Genomic DNA, 21,034 nt, shown 5'->3' with positions numbered 1-21,034 from the left:
AGAAAACCACAACAGATATTTCCCCAGCCTCGTTTTGCAACCCCCCCCCCACACAGCAGGTTAAGTTATGGGATAAGCCAGCTATTGCCTTTTTGCAATGCATGGATTTTAGGGTTGTGTGAAGCCAGCCATTCTGCAACCACAATGAATGAGGAATAGGCCACGTATTTGACTTTTCACTTCTGATGTAGCACGACTTATTCGCCAGTCAAGGGGGAAAGGTTTTATAAGTGTTCCCCAACTTACAACCATTTGTTTAGTGAGCGATGTTAGAAGGGCACTGAAAAATGTGACTCATGACCATTTTTCACTGTTACAACCAAGCAGCATCCACACGGTCACGTGATTTAAATTTGGATATGTGGCCACTGGATGCATTTTACGACAGTTGTGGTGTCCCAGAGTCATGTGATCAACTTTTGTAACCTTCTACAAAAGTTGATCACATGACTCTGGGACACCACAACTGTCGTAAAATGCATCCAGTGGCCACGTATCCAAATTAAGCCAGAATCAGTTTACTGACCCAACAACTGTGCCAAGAAAGGTCATAAAATGGGGGGAAACTCACTTAACAACTGTCTTGCTTAGCAATGGAAATTTTGGGCTCAACTGTAGCCAACAACTAGTATTTGTATAAAAACTCGGTGGAAAAAAAAGACTTATTTAAAATTTCCTATTTAAAATAGGAAAATGACTTTGAATTGCTCAAGCTATTCCTATTATCTGATTAAAGGAACGGTCATATTTTAGGCTTTATGGCAATGACTAAGCCAGTTTTTTTTTTTTTAATCTTGGCAACTTTAAATTGTGTGGGCTTCAAAAATTCCCCAGTCAAGAAGATCGGTGAAGAATTCTGGGACTTAACATGCACACATCTTAAAAGTTGGGCAAGATTGGAAAACATTGGTCTAAGCATTTTCCATGTGTTAAAAATCATTATTACTGGATCATATGAGTCAATTGTCAATGCTAGACATTAATCAGACCTTATCTGGCATGTCAGTCTTCCATTATCAGGATTTTTTAATTTTTTTTAAACTTTTTTTTGAATACAAGACTCCATCATTGCAATAAAAGTCTCAAGTAATACAGCCCAATGAAAGATTAGCTACCTAAAGGAGAACTGACTCTCCAAAATCCAGCACCTTGGCCATACCCAAGACAAAAGGGTTGATAGAAATTGAACTGCCTTTGAAATGAAAGGCAGCAAAACATAATAAAGAACTAAAAGTGTCTGCTAAGACATTCCTAAAGATATTATACATTTAATTTTCAGCAGCTGGTTCTCCAAAACAAAATCCAACAGTAGTGAAAAGTCTTCAGAACAAACATTCAACTCAAGCACAGTTACTTAGAGTTTTCTTTTTTCCAGATGGATCAGATTCCCCTGTAACTGTTCCTTCAGAGAGAAGATTCTCCTCTTGAAGTGTCTGTATCATGAAGATGGCTAGATTCGCTCTCAGAATCCAGCGTTTCTCCTGATGGCTCCTCTTCCAATTCTTCTGACGTTTGCTCAGTGTAATTTTGGGTTAGCTCTTCTTCAAACTCGTGCTGAACAGACCTATCATTAGATACATCGCTGGCAGTCCCTGCTTCTCTGGGTGCACCCTCCACTTCTTCCAAGACCACATCAAAAAGGGATCGACGAGAAGCGGTTGATCTTCTTCCACTCAATTTGATCCTTGGAGAAAAACAAACCGCAGCCGTTGGCCTGTTGGTCTTTGGCGTAGACATACAAATTCCACCTGCTTTGGCCTCATCCAGGTCATCTATTAATTCATCATTTTCGTCTTCCTCATCCGAAACAATAATTGCAGTAGGCTTCTTTTTCCCCCACCCAAAACTGTCGCTGCTATCACATGGACTGTTGGCGTCATCCATGACCACAGAGCCCTCTACAGCATTGCAAGTCTGGGGGTTTCTGGGATGCCCATGTTCTCCCCCAACAGACTCAGTGGCAGAGCTACAGTAGCTATCCAACCGCAGCTGGAAGCCTTCATCTTCTGTCTCCTCCAATGACATGTCTTTTTCTGAGATAGCTTGTGGTCTGTTCTCAGAATCTTCCAAGGTGAGATTAAAATTGATCTGAAACTGAGAGCAAATGTCAAAAGATTCATCCTGCCTGGTTTCTCTCGCTCCAGATTTCTGCAATGTGCTGCTTTTTGTCATTTTGCTAGTCCTGGTCCCATGGGGTGCCACAGCATCTAGTGCATTAATTTCAGATGCATCTCCACGAGAGATTGGAAGAACATCAAGTGACATCTCAGTCTCACTTTGGTGCCTGCCATCATCAGAAGGATGCACAAATGACTCCTGCAGCAGTTTCATCTGGACATCCTTCAGCTCACTTCTTGCTTCAGGAGATGGATCGCAAGAGATCCGTTTGGATTCAGAGATGACATTGTCTTCCATAGATAATGAAATTGCTTGGGGAAAAGAAGATACAACGTTTAGAATTTCATCTTGCTCATCTGTTAGCAGTTCGCTTAGTTGATATTCTTTGTTTTTGGAATGCAGAACATCTGTGTTATTTGTATGGAAAACCATTTGCTCATCATCCGTATCCTTGGCAGGTAACTCAGAGATTGCCCTGAATTCAGGACTGCAGTCCACCTTGTTAGATACTGAAGGAGTCAGAAATGGGGACATAAGACTTGTCCCAGACTTTATTTCACATTCTTGGAGGCTGGGAAATTGGTGTTCTTTCTGCTCAGAAGATGAGTTATCCTCCATATTAAAAATAATCTGAGCCATTTGCTCATCAGCCCCATCTTCAATCATCAGACTGCTCATTTTTTCACATGCATCTCCACAAGAGATTGGAAGAACATCAAGTGACATCTCGGTCTCACTTTGGTGCCTGCCATCATCAAAAGGATGCACAAATGACTCCTGCAGCAGTTTCATCTGGACATCCTTCAGCTCACTTCTTGCTTCAGGAGATGGATCGCAAGAGATCCGTTTGGATTCAGAGTTGACATTGTCTTCCATAGATAATGAAATTGCTTTGGGAAAAGAAGATACAACATTTAGACTTTCATTTTGCTCATCTGTTTGCAGTCCAATTACTTGATAGTCTTTCTTTTTGGAATGCAGAACATCCGTGTTATTTGTATGGAAAACCATTTGCTCATCATCCGTATCCTTGGCAGGTAACTCAGAGATTGCCCTGGATTCAGGACTGCAGTCCACCTTGTTAAATACTGAAGGAGTCAGAAAAGGGGACACAAGACCTGTCCCAGACTTTAGTTCACACTCTTGGAGGCTGGGAAATTGGTGTTCTTTCTGCTCAGAAGACGAGTTATCCTCCATATTAGAAATAATCTGAGCCATTTCCTCATCAGCCACATCTTCAATCATCAGACTGGTCATTTTAGAGCTCAAATTGACCATATCACTAACAACATCATTGTCATCATCACTTACAAGATCAACAATTTCATTATTGACGACAGGACTACTATATACAGGTGGCGTAACAACAGGACTTGGAGGAGGAGTTGGTGATTTCTTCATGGATGGAGTGGGTGAGTCCACGACTATTGGGCTTGTACTTTCAGACATGGATGGTCCAAGAGTGTCACTTGGTGAAGACTTCGGTGGTTTTGTTTTTGGCTGGGTGGATGAATCTATATCTCTAAGCCAGGCTCCTTCAGTCGTGTTTCTGATATTTCTCATCAGCTGGTCATTCAACTGAGATTCTAGTCGTACCAATTCTTGGGCTTTTTGGACTCTGTGTTCAATGTACCTGTGGGCTTCTTCATTTTCAGCTTCGTCCTCATGTGCTGTCTCACGTGTGTATATCAAATCATGGTCAGAAATGCCAAATATCTCCAACATATGGAGATATGCAATGTGTTCATCCAACTCAGTGTCTGTTTTTCTTTGGGTGGCATGTAAGGACTGCAATTGTAGCTGTGTGGCTGAGCTTCGAGTGTCTTCCAGTGTGAACAACTCTCTTAGCTCTTGTCTACTGAAATAGCGATAGGGGTTTTTCTTATCACCCATGCTTTGACGTATTAAGGAATCCTTGAAGACTTGTCTTCTATAGATCTTCTCTTCTACTGTCCCACAGGTGATTAGCCGGTAGATTATGACATTGTCCTTTTGGCCAATCCTGTAAGCTCGATCCACAGCTTGAGCATCTGTAGCTGGATTCCAGCTAGGATCAAAAATCACCACCCGGCTAGCAGCGGTTAAGGTTAAACCGACCCCACCAACTTGAGTAGTAAGCAGAAAGACAGAGTAGTCTCCATCTTTCTGAAACATACCAATTCTCTTCTCTCGTTCTAACAAATGGGTCACTGTCCCATCAATGCGCATGAGCTTAAAGCCCCTGTGAGTTAAGATGCGCTCTATAATGTCCAACATTTTTCGTGACTGGGAAAACACCAGAGTTCTATGTCCCTCGTCTTGCAGTCTTTCCAACAGTGCCACAAGGAAGCTCAACTTTCCAGACTCCTGAATTAACATCTCATCAGAAACATGTTCAATACTTCTCTTCATGTCTGGAAGATCATTTTCACCAACGTCTTCTTCGCTGTAATTGGATGCTTCCAGCCCAAGTTGACTACATGCTCGATTTGACAAGAGCCTTGGATGATCACAGAGCTTCTTCAGAATACTCAGTTCAGCCAGTGGGGACCTTGTAGACATCAACAGCTCCTTGATATGATCCAAAGATATAAATTTTCTATATATTTCCTCTTGTACAGGTGCTAAGAACACCCATACAATGAACTCGTTCTTTCGAGGAAGAGAAGGCATGGCAGGAGCAACACCTTTACTTTGGTCTTCAGGAAGATGGTTTGGAAACTCAGTCTTCTTCTTCTTCTGGAGCTCATTTTTAGTCCGTCTGAGAAAATAGGGCTTAATGATGGACATCAGATTTTCTGAGATTTTAAGTCCCAGAGCTTTCTCTCCAGGAGTGGCATCTTTTTCCCTAGCTTTTGTGATAGGATTCTCATATTCCATCTTAAAGGTTTTGAGGGTACCCAAAAGTGAGCCTTGGCAAGCAAAATCAAAAAGAGCCCAAAGTTCTTTCAGATTATTTTGAACTGGGGTCCCTGTGAGAAGGATGCGGTTTTTGGAAGGAATGGAGTGCACAGATTTTGTCGTTTTGGCAGACGGAGTTTTGATTTTATGGGCTTCATCCAGAATGATATAGTCCCAAACAAACTCTTTCCCATCAAAGCTAGATAGCTGCTGCCAGTTGTTGAGGACCATCTGGTAGGTTGTGAGCAAGACACCGTTTCTCCTCTGGATCCGCTCCAGATATCTGTTGCGTTCAGCTTTGCTGGTCCCATGAAAAACTTTCACCCGCAGGCCTGGGGTCCACTTGGCAAACTCTTTCACCCAGTTGTTAAGAAGGGTGGTTGGGAGAACCAGCAACACGGAACGGATGAGTTCTGCGTCAAACATCCCAGAGAGGAACGCGATGATCTGAACGGTCTTTCCGAGGCCCATGTCATCTGCTAGGATGCCGCCCTTCCTTCCTTCTCGATACAACTTGTACAAAAAAGCAACCCCTTCCCTCTGATGATCAAAAAGCTTAGCGTGTATTTCTCCGTACAGCATGAGTCCACTCTGACACACATCCACAAAATCGTCGTCCTCCTGGTCCATAGACAGAGAAGCCAGGGCTTCCTCTAACTTTTTAATGTTCGCTGTCAGCTTTTCACTGAAATGGATTTCAAGAGCCTGTTGGAACAATTGGATAGATGCTTCCAAGTTCCCACTTCTGGCCTCCTGCTTTGCTTGGGACACATATCTGTGAAATCAAGAGACAGTTCTGTAGTCAGAAACAAACAGACAAAAAAACCACTCAAGGGCAGAAAAACAAACAGGGGAGAGAATTATTTTAGTGCTTTCTCCCTGTGCAACATAAATACCTTGGATTCGGAGGTGGGTGGTAATAGTAGCACTTATTTCTAGGCTGGTACAGGTGGTCCTCGACTTACAACAGTTCATTTAGTGACCATTTAAAGTTGCATCAGCACTGAAAAAAGTGACTTATGACCGTTTTTCACAAGATTGCTGCAGCATCCCTGTGATCAAAATTCGGGCAGTTGGTAACTGATTCATATTTATGACGGTCGCAGTGCCCCAAGGTCCTGTGATCAGCTTTTGTGACTTCCTGCCAAACAAAGTCAATGGGGGAAGCCAGATTCACTTAACAACCATCTTACTAACTTTAACAACTGCAGTGACTCACTTTACAAATGTGGCAAGAAAAGCTGTAAAATGGAGAGGGGGGGAGAGAGAAGAAATCACTTAACTTAGCAACAGAAATTTTGGGCTCAATTGTGATGGTAAGTCAAGGAGTATCTGTATTAAAGCCAGGGGTTTTTTGCAAATCTGAAAAGGCCACACATTCTCCTGCATTGTATATTATCCTCTTTTCTCCTTCCTCCTCTTGAACATGGAGTTCTAATATCAGAGAAGGGCTGGTTGCAAACTGTTCCACAGCCTCAAGATGACAGCTTGGCAAAGTTATCCTTGACTTTCAGCAAACGTTTTCATCAAGGCTTTCTTCTAAATCAGTGGTTCTCAACCTTTTTAATGCCGTGACCCCCAACCGGTCGTAAGTCGAGGACTACTCAACCGGTCGTAAGTCGAGGACTACTCAACTGGTGCAACACCGTTTGCAGAATGGGACTTTTGGCGGGCTCAGCAGGGCAGAGACAGCCTGGACAATTCCTATTGGCTTTTGAAAGGCAATAGAATTAGACTCTATTCAAGAGAGTCTATTCTATTGGCTTTCAAAAGCCAATAGAATAAAAGGGAGGAGCACAGCTAAGGAAAAGGGGGAAAAAATGGCAGACTGTGTTGTTTAGTGACCCCCGTGAAATGGTCGTTCGACCCCAAATGGGGTCCCGACCCACAGGTTGAGAACCACTGTTCTAAATAATTGAAGATGCATGTCCAAATTTAGCTTCCCCGCAACTTTAGATTTTTTTTTAAGCAACAGATGCAGCCAGGGTTCTTCACTGACATTATTAGCAAACAGGAGTTTATCCAGATTGGGGCTAAATTCACATCTTCTTTTAAGCAAGGGGTGCCCAACTTTGGAAACAGAACTGGGTGGTGAATTTCTGGGAGTTGAAGCCCACACGTCTTCAAGTTCCCAAGGTTGGACACCCCTGTTCTAAGCTGTGCTTTGTTTAGGCATACTTTGCAGAGTAAACCACGGTTGGCTTGGCTCACCAAATAATAAGGCAGTTAGTGATCAAGGCACTGGCCTAGAAACCAGGAGACTTTGAGCTGTAGCCCTGCCTTAGACATGAAAACCAAATGGGTGACTTTGGACTAATCCCTCTCTTTCAGCCGCAACCCACCTCACACCGTTGTGGTTGTGGGGAAAACAGGAGGGGCAGAGTCTGTGGGGGGGAAAGTGAAAGCTAAGAGATGGGAGAAAGTGAAAGTTAAACAGTGTGAGTGCCAGCTGGTATGTTCTCTGGAATGAGAAGGATGCAGCTGCTTGCCTGTCTACAAACAGACAGTTTCCAAAACAATTTGTTCAAAACGGATTGGACAAGGGGGCGGGGTGTGTGTGTGGACACAATGAGGAAAGCCTAAAGCGGGGGAAACGCTTCACTGCGAATTTGGGCGTGCAAACTCCAGTTCTGCAAACTGCATTCTGCTTAACCTTCAGTAAGCTACCCCTTTCCCACCAAATGGAGCCAAGGATCGTTCCTAGTTAATGGCACCGAGCAGAGGCAAGGCTTTCTTTCCCCCAAATAATGATTCTGCTTCGGTCCCATTGATAAAAGACCCCCGTAGTATCTACAACTACGCTATGGAGATTCTCAACCATCCAGGTCCTGGTTATCCCAAAGGTGCTCTTCGTTTTCAAACGTTAAAAAAAAAAGTCTGATTTTTGCAGAAAATGGACCTTTGGGGAAAAAAGATGAATACAGGGATATGGGAAAAAAAAACCCTCTCCCCGGTCCTGCCAAGCCCACCCACAAAGAAAGGGGCTTGCCGGAAGCAAATCGCGCGACGCCCCCTTCCCCGTGTATGCAATCCCACCCACCCCCCCGAGGAAATACCTGCGGTACTCTTCTATTTGCGCCGGGTTCAAATCTGCAAGCCCCGCCATGGTTTTGCCCAAAGGCGCGCAAAATGACACAGCTTCCGGGAGAGTTCAAATTTCAAATCTGCGCGCTAAAATGCGCCAGGTTATCCAACCTATCCCGGGCGGTGGGTGGGGATCTCGCCTTTCCCCCCTCCTCCAAAGTCGCCTTGCTGGAAGCCACAGCGCGGAGCTCCGGCACCTTGTTCCCCAGCCTGGCTTTGGGGGAGCCCCTCTTTTGCAGAAGGGAGGTTGGGGGTCCCCAACCGTCAGGCCCGGGTTGAGGCACAGAGGGGCCATCCGAGCCCGCCCCGTTTCCATAAACAGCTGGGTGGCTTGGATGGGGAAATGGAGGCTTGGAAGAAACGGCGTGGGATACATAGAATATCGGGGACGCCCTCGGCGCCCTGGGGAGCGACCCCGCCTTAATAACTAGGGAAGGGGTGGATGTCAGTTCCAGAAAATGAAAATTCACGGGTGTAAACATGCCAGCCAGCTCAGTCAAATGAGTCCTTCCTTCTTCTGCTTTGCATATTGGGGGGGACCTTTTCCTGTAATGGATTATTCGGCCAGCAAAGGCTGCGTTGCCATCTTTCTGCTTCCCCGAGATTCAGTTTTGAGAAGGAAATCTTGAGCCTACAGACCTAACGGGAGAGAAGCGCTCACTTGAAGGGCTCTGAGATTTAGACCAGATTCACCTATTACGCCAACATATAATTTGCTTAACTACCCTTTAAAGCAGTGGTTCTCAACCTTTTTAATGCTGCGACCCCCCAACCGGGAGTTGAAGTCCACAAGTCTTAAAGTTGCCAAGGTTGAGAACCCCTGCTATAGATCTATTTCTTTGACAGAACGACGAGGGCAACCAAAGCTCGTCCCCCAAAATAACGCAGGGCATCCAAGGCAGGCCGTATCCCTTTTAAGCCCGATGCTTTGACTTCGTTGGAAAAGCGATATTAGCAACGTGGAAGTAAGGCTCCATAAATTAAAAAAAAAATAGGGGCACTCTTATTTTAACCTCATTTTGTTCAGTCGACTTAAAACCCGCAGGACGCTCTCTACTGACGCTTCTCAATCTTGGGAACTTTTAAATAAATAAATAAACTTTATTGTCATGGTATGTGTATAAACAGTATACACATACAACGAAATTTACTTGACACCCAAAGACCAGGTCCCACACACATAATCTCCAACATACTCCCACTCACCACAATTCCCCACCCCTAAAAACCACCCAAATATCCACACAACAGACCAAGTAATACTGTCCAACAGTTCACTGATGGTGGCCCTTTAGTTCATTGTTGAGTGCAATTATAGCTCTGGGATAAAAACTGTTCAGAAAATGTGTGGTCCGAGTTTTAATTGTTCTGTATCTTCTGCCAGAAGGCAACAGTCCAAAAAGATTGTTAAGCAGGATGGAAAGAGTCTCTAAGAATGTTATGCAACTTCCTCAAACAGCGAGATTAGAAGATGTTGTCCAGGGCTGGTAGCTGGAGTTCGATAAGATAGGTAAACTTCAATTCCCAGAATTCTGGCTGGGGAATTCTGGAAGATGAAGCCCACACAGCTTAAAGCTGCCAAGAAGTTGAGAAACACCAGTGTATGATCGGTTCCAGAACTGCAGATCGATCTCTAGAGCAGTGGTTCTCAACCTTTTTAATGCCGCGACCCCCGACCGGTCGTAAGTCGAGGACTACTCAACCGGTCGTAAGTCCAGGACTATTCAACTGGTGCAGCACCGTTTGCAGAATGGGACTTTCAATGGGCTCATCAGGGCAGAGACAGGCTGGACAATTCCTATTGGCTTTTGAAAGCCAATAGAATTAGACTCTATTCAAGAGAGTCTATTCTATTGGCTTTCAAAAGCCAATAGAATAAAAGGGAGTAGCACAGCTAAGGAAAAGGGGGGGGAAATGGCGGATTGCGCTGTTTGGCGACCCCCATGAAATGGTCATTCGACCCTAAATGGGGTCCCGACCCACAGGTTGAGAACCACTGCTCTAGAGGGAGCCAGTGATTAGGTGGCCTCGTTTTCCATCACTTGCTTTTCTCAGCAATAATTAGACTATAAATAATTAGAAATACATTAGAAATAATTAGAGCGCGCTAAAATCCAATGTCGTGCAGCCTCCTGGGTTAGAATGTTAACAATTCCCTTCTCGCTATTTAATCAATTGGCCATTAATCAGGAATGATAGGAGGGTGAATTCCCGTAAGTCCGGATGGACTACTTCCCTGCCTTGCTCGTCCGAGACTCCTTCCCAGATGCGAAATACTACATATTCCATTGGCAGGGGATGATGGGCACTCTCCCCCGTCTAGGTTACCCGCTTGAGAAGCGGCCAAGCCCTGCAGTTGCCTCTTTTTTCCGACAGGGTGCAGCCTCCTCCTTTCCCGGTGACGCCATCAAGGAAACCGAAACTCTATTGGCTGGGAGGAGGAGCTTTGCGCCGGCGCGGTCTTCTCAGGGGCTTCCAAACACGGTGCTCCCATTGTGCGCATGCGCCTCAGCCAATCCCCCTCAAGCTGCAGTTTCTCTCCTCCTCTTCTGCTCGTCAAGCTCCGCGTGACGTGATGTTGACGGAAGAGGCGGGGAGTGAAGCTCGCCGGGCGGAGGCGGAAGCAGGAAGCCCTCTGCTGAGGGAAAGACGAGGAACCCAACAGGTCGCCGGGACCGAACCGCCTCGCTCTGTTTTCCACTGTCGCTCGACCAGGGCCGCACCTGAAGCGCCGCCATGTCCAACATGGAGAGTATCCTGGGTGACGCCCGTCGGGAAAATGCGGCCGGGTCTCGATTGGTGGTGGGGCCAAGAAAATCCCGCCTCCTGGCGAGATTGATGGAACGGGGGGCGGGGCCAGTGGGGGACCCCTACGGCAGGAGGCGCCCTTGAGAGAGGGGGGTGATTTTTGTGGGAGGAGCTTCAGCGCTGAACGCTTTCCCTATTGGTGATTCTGGATTGGAATGACAGCGGGAGTAGCCCATGGGGTGGGTTGAGGGCGTTTTCCTCTCTTCCAAGCAGGATCTGTCATGGCGGAAGCTTATTTATCTCCCCTTTTCCTCCTTTGAAACAGCCCTGTGCAGGTGAGAATATTCTCAGGATCCCCAAAAGTGTGGGGTATCCCCATTTTTCTCCCTTGAAGGCAACTTTAAGACAAGTGGACTACAACTCCCAGAATTCCCCAGCTGCCAAGCTTCAGAAACGCATGGACTACAACTACCATAATGCCCAGGCAACATGGGGCAGCTGTGGATAACCCCTGAGGGCCAGAAGCTGCTCCGGCCTTTCCAGGCCCACACTGAGCAAAGCCGAGCGAGCCTCTGTAGGCGTTACCTTTGGGGTTATTCTAAAATAGTAGCATATCTGAATAATGGACATTAATTGCATGGTTTATTTAAATTGGTTATAGCTTCCCTCTGTGGGAGACCCAGGGGTTTATGTAATGCAAAAACAAAACAATTAAAAATATATCAACATACACAGCCTGGCTAGGGGTGCCCCAAATTACAGATTGGGATTTTCTAGAGAATTCTGTGTGTGAGGAAAGTGTAAGGAGAGAAAGTTGTTGTTGTTCAGTCGCTGAGTCATGTCCGAGTCTTTGCAACCCCATGGACAATGGCATGCCAGGACCCCATCCTCCACAGTACATAGCAGAAATAACCGAATATAAAGCACTAAAAGAACTAAATAACTTTCCTGGCTTCTAGGCACCTGCTTACTTTGCGTTTCCATAGACCTGACAAAATGGCCTAGTTCACAAGAAAATTGTATCCCAATAAATCTGTTAGAATGGAAACACTATCCCTCCCTCCCTCCCTATTTCCATTTTGCAGTTTCAGAGTTGTGTTTACAGATTTGTCATGGTTGTGATTGACAAGAACATATGCCCGCTCTAAGGTTTCTCTGATGAAGTGCTAAATATGTTTTTTTGCAGCTTCTAGCTGGGCTTCCAGACCAGCTGGTTAAACTTTTTTCTTTTTTCTGTCTGACATGACACACTGCAGTGTCATGCCTGGATGTTTCTGGTTTCTATCAACTGATTCAGTTTTTCTGGGGTTTTTTTTTCCTTAGTTGTATATTTCAGAAAGCTGAGAAAAGAATATAAATTTTGTTTTCTGTGCTGTCTTCCTTCTAAATCCTACTTCTGTTCTTCTGGTTGGTTATAAAGTACATGGAGCAGAAGCCCTGGTTTCCACATCTTGACAACTGACTTCACACCTCTTGCTAAGTCTCAGTTAAATCACTTGATGACAGCGTAGGACAGGGGTCTTCAAACTTGGCCCTTTTATGACTTGTGGATTTCAACTCCCAGAATTCCTCAGCCAGCATGTCTGGCTGAGGAATTCTGGGAGTTGAAGTCCACAAGTCATAAAAGGGCCAAGTTTGAAGACCCCTGGCGTAGGAAATGTGAAACTAGTCATTTAGTCTCTCTTTGTTTTTATCGTACTTGCTTTAGGTCAGGATACAAAGATATGTCTTCCTTACTATTTTTAATTACAGCTACCAGATATGTGCTGTGGAAATCAGATAATTATTAAATGATAAATAACAACAAAAAAGTTAACAGTGATCTATACCTAATTTATTTCACCTAGAGCGTATATGAAATTTTGCAGTCAAATCTGATAGCCCTATTGTTATGAATCTTGATTGTTCTGATTCCTTAGAGAGTCCAAATTGGTTAGTTTGATCTTTGGTATGGTGGCTGAAAAAAACACAAGCTTTCTATATATGGGCAATAGTTCCAATTGGTAGAGAATTATTTTAGTTTAATGATTCCAATAGTGGAAAAGAATTCTGTTCTTGGTAAACTGAGCTTTGAAAATCTGCTGCAGATGTGCTTATTTGATTATATGAATGTATAGATACTGGCTTCAGAAAAGGGAATTTCTATTATTGCTATGCGTTGAGAAAATACTACATTTCTCTTTATCTGCCAGTAATATTTAATCACAAGTTGGAATTAAAATAGTCTCCTAATGGAGGTATGCATTAGTGGCTTTAATTGACCTATATTTAAAGAAAGTTAGGGAGTATTTTCATTTTATAGCCTGCCTTATAATAACTAAAATTGTTATTTTATTGATTGATATCATGTTTAAGCTAGAAAAAGGATTGTTTGTTTCTTGCATGGATTCTTGGTGGTTTATAAAAATCAAGCAAAAATTTTAAACCCAGACACTTGCATAAAAACAAAACATCCCAGTAATACAGATGGTGTGAAATAAATATCCCCATGTCTATATTTGGAGGGAGGTTATATCTAAATATTCTCTCCCTCTGAATATTGAATATTAAATTTTAAATATTTAAATTTCAGAGTCCCTTTTCAGGTTGCTAGGAGCATGAAATATTCTTATTTCAGTACATTATTCTTAACTTCAAATCCAGAGCATCTTTTCAATTTGAAATTTGCTGCCAAAGAGCTTAACAGAAATTCAAAAAAGTGTGATAAAGAAGAAAAGATTGAAAAAGTCAAAATTAAGAAGGTAAGTAATTGATATAAACATTTTCTTTATGGTACAAAATGAGAAATTAGGACAGTGACATTAAAATACATAAAAATTGCTATGGAGCATCTGTGGTTATTATTTCTGTCTATGTATACTAACATCAAAGAGTAAAATTAATTTATTTTCATAGACTAACATACAGAATTTCCTGCCTCCCAAATACGTACAAATTGTTTCTTTAACATTAGTTCCGACTTGGACTTGATAGCATTAGTATTCTGATTAAGGTGTTGGATGGGTTAATATAATTTATTTGAGAATAATCTAGTCAGCAGCATATTATGAAATTTATTTGTCGCCCATCTCATATCCAACGATTCTGGGCGGCTTGCAACATAATTTTTTTTTAAATCATCAGTTATAAAATAATACAGCGGATAAACTTATTAACATTAGCTGGAAAGATCAGCTCATTTAGAATGCCTCCAAAAAGTGTATTGTATATTGACTGGTAACATAACTGTTGATTTGATTCCATCTTTATTGGTTGTCCTAACTGGCTTCCTGCTACATATCTGCCATCATTTGCAAAGATTTTTAGAGATCTGCTTTTCTTAGTTCCAGTCATTCAAAGCGTTGATCTGCTACAGGTGCATTTGAGAGTACAAAAACACCGAAACAAACACCAGGGATAACCATCACAAACCGTCATCCATCTGAAAGTCTCCGTGCACCTAGGAATGGGATTATCCAACATGAGGGTGTGTCCTGTTCTTTCCATAACAGAGCGGAAGAATTGTGTTCTTTTGTTTCATTTTAAGGCAGTTCAGAAGGGCAACATGGAAGTGGCAAGAATCCATGCAGAAAATGCCATCCGACAGAAGAACCAATCAATCAACTTCCTGCGCATGAGCGCCCGGGTAGATGCTGTAGCAGCAAGAGTGCAGACGGCCGTCACGATGGGCAAAGTAAGCAGCAATTTGTATATATAATTTTTACCTTGCCTTATAATAATAAATAACTCAAGATTCCTCCTATAATTTTCCCCGCATTAACAACCCTGTGGGGTGAGTTAAACTGAGAGAGAGAGAGACTAGTTGGCCCAAAGTCTCCCAGTTGGCATTCATGCCTAAGGTGGGACTAGAATTCACAATTTCTTATGTTATAGCCTGGTGCCTTAACCACTAGAACAGTGGTTCTCAACCTTTAAATGCCGTGACCCCCAACCAGTCGTAAGTCGAGGATTAAACCGGTCGTAAGTTGAGGGCTACTCAACCGGTCGTAAGTTGAGGACTTTCCCTGCCCGGGAGCGCCGCGCATACGTGGTGCTGCCCCCTGCGCCGGCCGAGGCATAGCTGGCAAGCGGCAGAGACGGAGCAGGCTGACCACCGGCTGGGCCACCAGCTGGCCCAGCCCAAGGGAGGTAAGGCACCCGCCGGAAAAGGGGAAAAAAATGGCGGACAGCCTTGCTTGGCGACCCCCGTGAAATGGTCGATCGACCCCAAATGGGGTTGCGACCCATAGGTTGAGAACCGCTGCACTAGAACAAAAGGTACTCTCTTTTAGCAAGGAACATAACATGGCAAAAAATCTTGGTCTGTACTTGACATGCATTATTTGGGGAGTGCCAATGACAATGCTTAACATTTGCTGCCATAAATTCAATCCATGGCAATCCAGATAACAACGAAAAAGATCTCCACATGAAATGCTGAAGAATCTGGGACTGTGCTCATACACAGTGATGAGCCACTGTTTGCATTATTGTTTATTGAATAAGCCAAACAGCAGCCTGGCTTATGAACTTCAGTCTCTAGATTTGTGCAGCACAACGGATCTTAATCAAACAGACAATATTAGTGAGGTCCTTGGTGCTCTCTGAGCTTGGTGGATTTCTGCAGATGTTTCATTACCAAACTAGGTAATGTCATTAATGCACTGATGTTACCTAGTTGGATCATGAAATGCCTGTAAGAAAACCACCAAGCTCAGAAAGCACCAAGGATCTAATATTTCAACCCTGAGCTATAAATATTTTCTTCTATCGAGACAATATTAGCATTGAGTATCCTGTCATGATTGAAGAAGATGCTTTGGATGGCTATGTTTATTTAAATTAACAATAAACTATGATGTACCAGCAACTATGCCTGTATTCATATGGCACACTAGCACTAATCTAAATAAAAGATACTATGGTATAATGTGATATTAAAACAACCCTTATCTGTGCCAGATTATTTCTGTATGGAGGCAGAACAAAACCCTTGCAAAATTTCACTTATTCACCTTACCAAAATGCCATCTAAAAATAACTTTTTCCAGTACTGCTTAAAAAGTAATTTACAAAGTAGCCATGAATGGCAGAGATTTGTTTTTTTCACCTTAAAATACCATACCAGCAGTTCTACAGCTGTAATAATAACATTCCAAAATTTGCATCAGGACAGTACAAGTTTTCTAGCTTCTTTTATCAGGTGCAGTGTTACAAAATAGGAGCTAAGGAAATTGAGGGGTGGGGGTGGGAAAACTCCCTTGATATGATTATTACTTTCTCTTCTAGGTAACAAAATCCATGGCTGGAGTGGTTAAATCAATGGATGCTACACTGAAAAGTATGAACTTAGAAAAGGTAAAAGGATACATTTTGCTGTTTGTTTTTAAATGTCTCCTGCTACTCTTTTGATGTATTTTACTGACACCATTTGTTTACCTACAGATTTCTGCCCTGATGGATAAATTTGAACAGCAGTTTGAAACCTTAGATGTTCAGACAGCACAGATGGAAGACACCATGAGCAGTACTACTACACTAACAACACCACAAGTATGTACCCATTAAAGCAGAGATGTCTGTCTCCACTTGCAGTAGTCTCTTTCAATGTTTCTTCACCTCAAGAACTTTTAAATGGGTGGACTTCCAAATCCTGGAATTCCCCAGCTACCTGGCTGGGGAATTCTGGGAGCTGAAGTCAACCAATCTTAAAGTTCTTGAGGTTGAAAAACACTGGTCTATATGTTCTAGTGACTACAGTATCTTGGCCCTGTGGAGATAAATGTTCAAAGGAAAGTTTGCTTCTTCATGATGGGTCTCCTCTTTCTTTGAGAACCGATTAAGTTTTACAGCGTTTTCAGTTGAGAGACTGTCATATTTTTAATAAAAAATATACAGCTGGTTTCTTACAGGTACAAGTTTCTTACAGTGGTGGACACTGTACAATCTACATAGGTGAAATGTTGAGTGGTTTTTTTTCTTTGAAGTCTGCAGAAAAACGTTGGAAACCATTTGTTTATCTTAATCATGTTAATTAGGATTGAAAATTGGGAGGAAGAGAGGACAGGTTTTCCCATCTCATTGTCTGTTGTGAAAAACTGAGAATGTTCTCCCAAGCACTGAAGGAGCAACACAACAAGCAATAAAAGTACCATAATCCTAAAACTGTCCATTAAAAAAAAAATAAGTGTAACAGGGCAGTGCTCTGAAAGTTCATCCCACACAAAATTACAATGTCCTCTCATGGCCAAGAACTCGTTGAAGTACAAAATCTCTAGTAAATATCTCTGTTGTTGTGTTGCTGCCCTGTTAAGTGTAACTCAATCTTGTATAATGTCTGCTTTTTTAGAACCAAGTAGATATGCTCCTTCAAGAAATGGCTGATGAAGCTGGGTAAGTGTGAACATTCAAAAATCAAAATAATGCAGTGCATGGGGGGAAAAAAAACATATTTGAGGGAGCTAGGAATTCCTGGTTTTCTCCAGCTCAGTAAAGTCCCACAGGATTGAGCAAATGGACAGGCATAGTATCCTCTAACTTATTGCCTCTAATCTGGTTTCATCCATGCACCAAGCTTTGCTGGCTGGAGAATTAAAGGATGTTCAACATATCTGGAAAGTAGCAACTTGAGGAAAAGTGAACTAGGTTATGCCCTACTATTAATATTTCCTAAAGCAGAAGATTGTAATGCTCTCAGAGCTAACATTGACATTTTTCTGGTTGTAAAATAACATCAAAATTAGGATCATAAGTTGACCACAAGACTGGGATCGGTTCCCAAAGTCCACACTTGACAATAGGAGCAGCAAGAAGGAATTCTACCCCTTCCCCAAACTATGCTTATCTCAAGCCCTGATCTGTTGTAGCTCAGGGGTAGAGGTTTGTATATTCCAAGCATTCTAGGGTTGATTGTAGCTTGTGCGGTGTAATATATAACTTTTGACTCAGATATACTTTGTAATTTAAGTAAGATGGTTGAGGTTCGTTTCCGGAATATGGAATGCCATATCTACATGCCAGCGTTCAATTTACTTGGTTGTATTTTTCTCCCTTTGAATTTTAGGCTTGATCTGAATATGGAACTACCTCAGGGACAGACAGGTTCTGTTGGCACAAGTGTTGCTTCAACAGAACAGGTAAATATGGCCAGTCCTGGCTTGTTCTCTTCTCCCTTCATACTATAGTGCATGCTGGCTGGGGGATTCTAGGATTTGAAGTCCACAAATGTTAAAATTGCCGAAGTGGGAAACACTGCCATAGAAGATAGGCTGGGATACTGTTAATATTTAAACTTTTAAATGCATCTTGCTAATGTACAATATAGCTTGCTCTTATCATTTGGGGCTAGATTATTAAAATGATATAATCGGTAACTGTTAATGTCTTAAACAATTTCTTTTTCTTGCCTCATTTCTTTTGCATCGCCTTTGTTATGTAAGGCCTGTTTACCTACTTAATTTATTTACAAAGGTCCAGAGGCCATTCACCATGAGCTTCTGTATAGTTCTTAGAAAACTTCAGAAGCTTTTTTTTTTAATTGAAAATTTTTATTTTTTAACATACAAACATAAAAATACAATAAAATTTTAAAGTAAAATAAATTCATAAGCAATTGTCTATACTACCTTTACCCCCCCCTTACCCTCCCTCCCACCCCAACCCCCCTCCCTTCACTTCCCAGAGCAGAATACAGGGTTAATAATAACAAAATTTATAATAATAAAAAAAGAAAAGAAAAAAAAAGAAAAGAAAAAAGAAAAGAAAAAAATGTCATAATTAACCTTTAACTCCATAACCTATAAAACAATTCTCTATAATATTTAATATTCATTCATAAAATAAATGAAACTTTTTAATTCCATACTTTTTCTGAATATAATCTATCCACCTTCTCCATACAATAATATATCTTTCTTGTGTATGATCCTTTAAATAAGCAGAAATTTTTTCCATTTCTGCAAAACTAGATACTTGAAATATCCATTCTTCTAAAGTAGGCAAAGAATCTTTCTTCCAGTATAAACCTACTAATAACCTTGCTGCAGTTAATAAATTCAACATCAAAGTAGTTTCTTTTTCATTTAAGTCAACGAAAATACCAAGTAAAAATAGTTGAGGAGTAAACTTTATCTTTCTTCTAAAAATCTTTTGAATGTTCCACCAAATCATAATCCAAAAAGCCTTTACTTTTTTACAATTCCACCAAATATGAAAGTATGTCGCATCATTATTGCCACATCTCCAACATTTGGGCTGTATATTGGAATACATACAAGATAATTTTTTAGGATCTAAATGCCATCTATAAAACATTTTATAGAAATTTTCTCTCAAATTTTGAGCTTGTGTAAATTTAACATTTCTTGAGAAGCTTTTTAAAAAAAGCAACAAACCCACTTATCTGGCACAGGTTTACCTTGACTTGCAGAGTTTGCTTGTAGATGATCTCCACCCCTTCGGTTGTTACTCTTTTAACGTGTTTTGTATCTTGATCATATGTTCATAACTCTCTCTGTTCTGAAGGACGAGCTTTCACAAAGACTGGCACGTCTTCGCGATCAAGTGTAAGGAAGAGTCAGATCTGCAGTATTGTACATATGCTTCCAGTTTGCATTCTCTGTACATATTTCGTGGCCTGACTAGGGATTTCTGTCAAGATGTTTAAATAATCACACCAGTGAACACTTATCCCCTTTTTTTCCCCTTTGCTGTGCTTTCCAAAATGCATCTAACTCAGTAGTACTGTGCCACAAGTGCATTTTCTAAGTCTCTATTGTATATTTTGAAGCTGAAGGTTATATTTTTGCAAATCTCTTTTTCAATGATTAAAACGTCACTTGTATCGGATGTCGCCGCAAAAAATCAAACAGAAAGAGCAGCCCATATAATTTTAAATTGTATAACAAGTTTTTAAAATTATGGATAATGTTTGCAATTAAATCCCTAAGATGGTGTATGTGATTCACATGGTGTCACATTAATTATCAATAGGATAAGATATATGTGTATAACCACCAGTATTACATCACTGGAGAATCTTCCCAAAACAGGCGTACTTGTCATCAACACCTAAAATCAAGCAATATTTATGCTATCCCCATAACCTGAAACTTACGTAGGTATCAACAGTTCAGTACCAAAGGAATAAAATATATTTTTCAACGTTTTTGCCTAGATTTCCTTAAAAATATATGTGACACTCCCATATAGAAAGGAACACCTTGATACTGTAAAGAACTAACCAAAACATCAAGTTTTGAAATGTCGTTTTAAGATTGTGGCATTGTTGGATCTGATAGCTTTCTGCTGCGAAGGGATGAGTGAGGCGATCGACTGAATTGTATCGGAAAGGAAAATGAACTTGAACAAACATGAGCATACATCTGAAGCATTCCGTGAGGTATGCTTCAATTCTGTCTTTGTATCTATGCTTAAAGCAAATGGTAAGATAAAGATATCTTCAACTCAAACCCTATTCCTGACTTTTTTTTTTTTAATCCATGCCATTTTCGTGTTGCTGGTCGTTGACTGAATAAATATTTTACTTTCTTTTCTTCACAGCCCAGGAGAGGTTCATCCTCCCTTCCTTCTGGGATGTTTTTCCACTTTCCCAATCTAGCATATAAACACGGACTTTCCTGGAGATCTCCCAAGTTTGTTTGTTTATGTGTATCCTGCTTTTTTTATTTTCACAAATAACTCAAGGCAGTGAACATATCCAACACATCCTCCTCCTTCTTCTCCTCCTTCTCCTTCTCCTCCTTCTCCTTCTCCTCCTTCTCCTCCTCCTTCTCCTTCTCCTTTTCCTTCTCCTTCTTCTCCTTCTCCTTCTCCTCTTTCTCCTCCTCCTCCTTCTCCTCCTTCTCCTTCTCCTCCTTCTCCTCCTCCTCCTCCTTCTCCTCCTCCTTCTTCTCCTCCTCCTCCTCCTCCTTCTCCTTCTACTCCTTTTCCTTCTCCTTCTCCTTCTTCTCCTTCTTCCTCCTCCTCCTTCTCCTTCTCTTCCTCCTCCTCCTCCTCCTCTTTTCCCCACAACGACAACCCTGTGAGATGGCTGGGCTGAAGAAAATGACTGGCCTAAAGTCACTCAGCTGGCTTTCATGGCTAAGGTGGAACTTGAACTAGGTCTCTTACTTTGTAGCCTGGTGCCTTAACCTTTAACCCTATTTAGCTTGGAAGCCCAGATCAGGTTGGCCAGTTGCCACGTCCAGGAACTAAAAGAAATGAC

General features: G+C 42.0%; 2 protein-coding genes across 4 annotated transcripts; one reads left to right on the top strand and one right to left on the bottom strand.

The window, feature by feature from the left end:
- Window positions 1-1,001: 1,001 nt before the first annotated feature.
- On the bottom strand, window positions 1,002-10,510 carry LOC120308469 (DNA excision repair protein ERCC-6-like). Of its 2 annotated transcripts, none has more exons than XM_039344551.1 (2): window positions 10,411-10,510; window positions 1,002-5,773 (listed from the first exon to the last, which is right to left on the bottom strand). In XM_039344551.1, exons 1-2 carry the CDS (start codon window positions 10,488-10,490, stop codon window positions 1,405-1,407), a joined length of 4,449 nt encoding a protein of 1,482 aa, XP_039200485.1. In that variant the 5' UTR covers window positions 10,491-10,510; the 3' UTR covers window positions 1,002-1,404. The 2 variants fall into 2 exon arrangements, with proteins under 2 accessions (XP_039200485.1, XP_039200486.1); XM_039344552.1 differs by lacking the exon at window positions 10,411-10,510 and adding an exon at window positions 8,055-8,283.
- Window positions 10,511-10,670: 160 nt separating this feature from the next.
- Window positions 10,671-20,279, top strand: CHMP1B (charged multivesicular body protein 1B). 2 transcript variants are annotated; one of them, XM_039344555.1, is made up of 8 exons: window positions 10,671-10,834; window positions 13,474-13,571; window positions 14,357-14,503; window positions 16,099-16,167; window positions 16,255-16,362; window positions 17,159-17,202; window positions 17,873-17,945; window positions 19,333-20,279. In XM_039344555.1, exons 1-8 carry the CDS (start codon window positions 10,819-10,821, stop codon window positions 19,375-19,377), a joined length of 600 nt encoding a protein of 199 aa, XP_039200489.1. In that variant the 5' UTR covers window positions 10,671-10,818; the 3' UTR covers window positions 19,378-20,279. The 2 variants fall into 2 exon arrangements, with proteins under 2 accessions (XP_039200489.1, XP_039200487.1); XM_039344553.1 differs by lacking the exon at window positions 10,671-10,834 and adding an exon at window positions 11,050-11,165 and having other exon boundaries at window positions 13,403-13,571.
- The last annotated feature ends 755 nt before the right edge of the window (window positions 20,280-21,034 follow it).

Source organism: Crotalus tigris, unplaced genomic scaffold, assembly GCF_016545835.1.
Source record: "Crotalus tigris isolate CLP2741 ecotype Arizona unplaced genomic scaffold, ASM1654583v1 scf7180000017933.3771270, whole genome shotgun sequence".
NCBI classification, from domain to species: Eukaryota; Metazoa; Chordata; class Lepidosauria; order Squamata; family Viperidae; genus Crotalus; species Crotalus tigris.
This window is presented reverse-complemented; position numbering and strand designations above follow the sequence as displayed.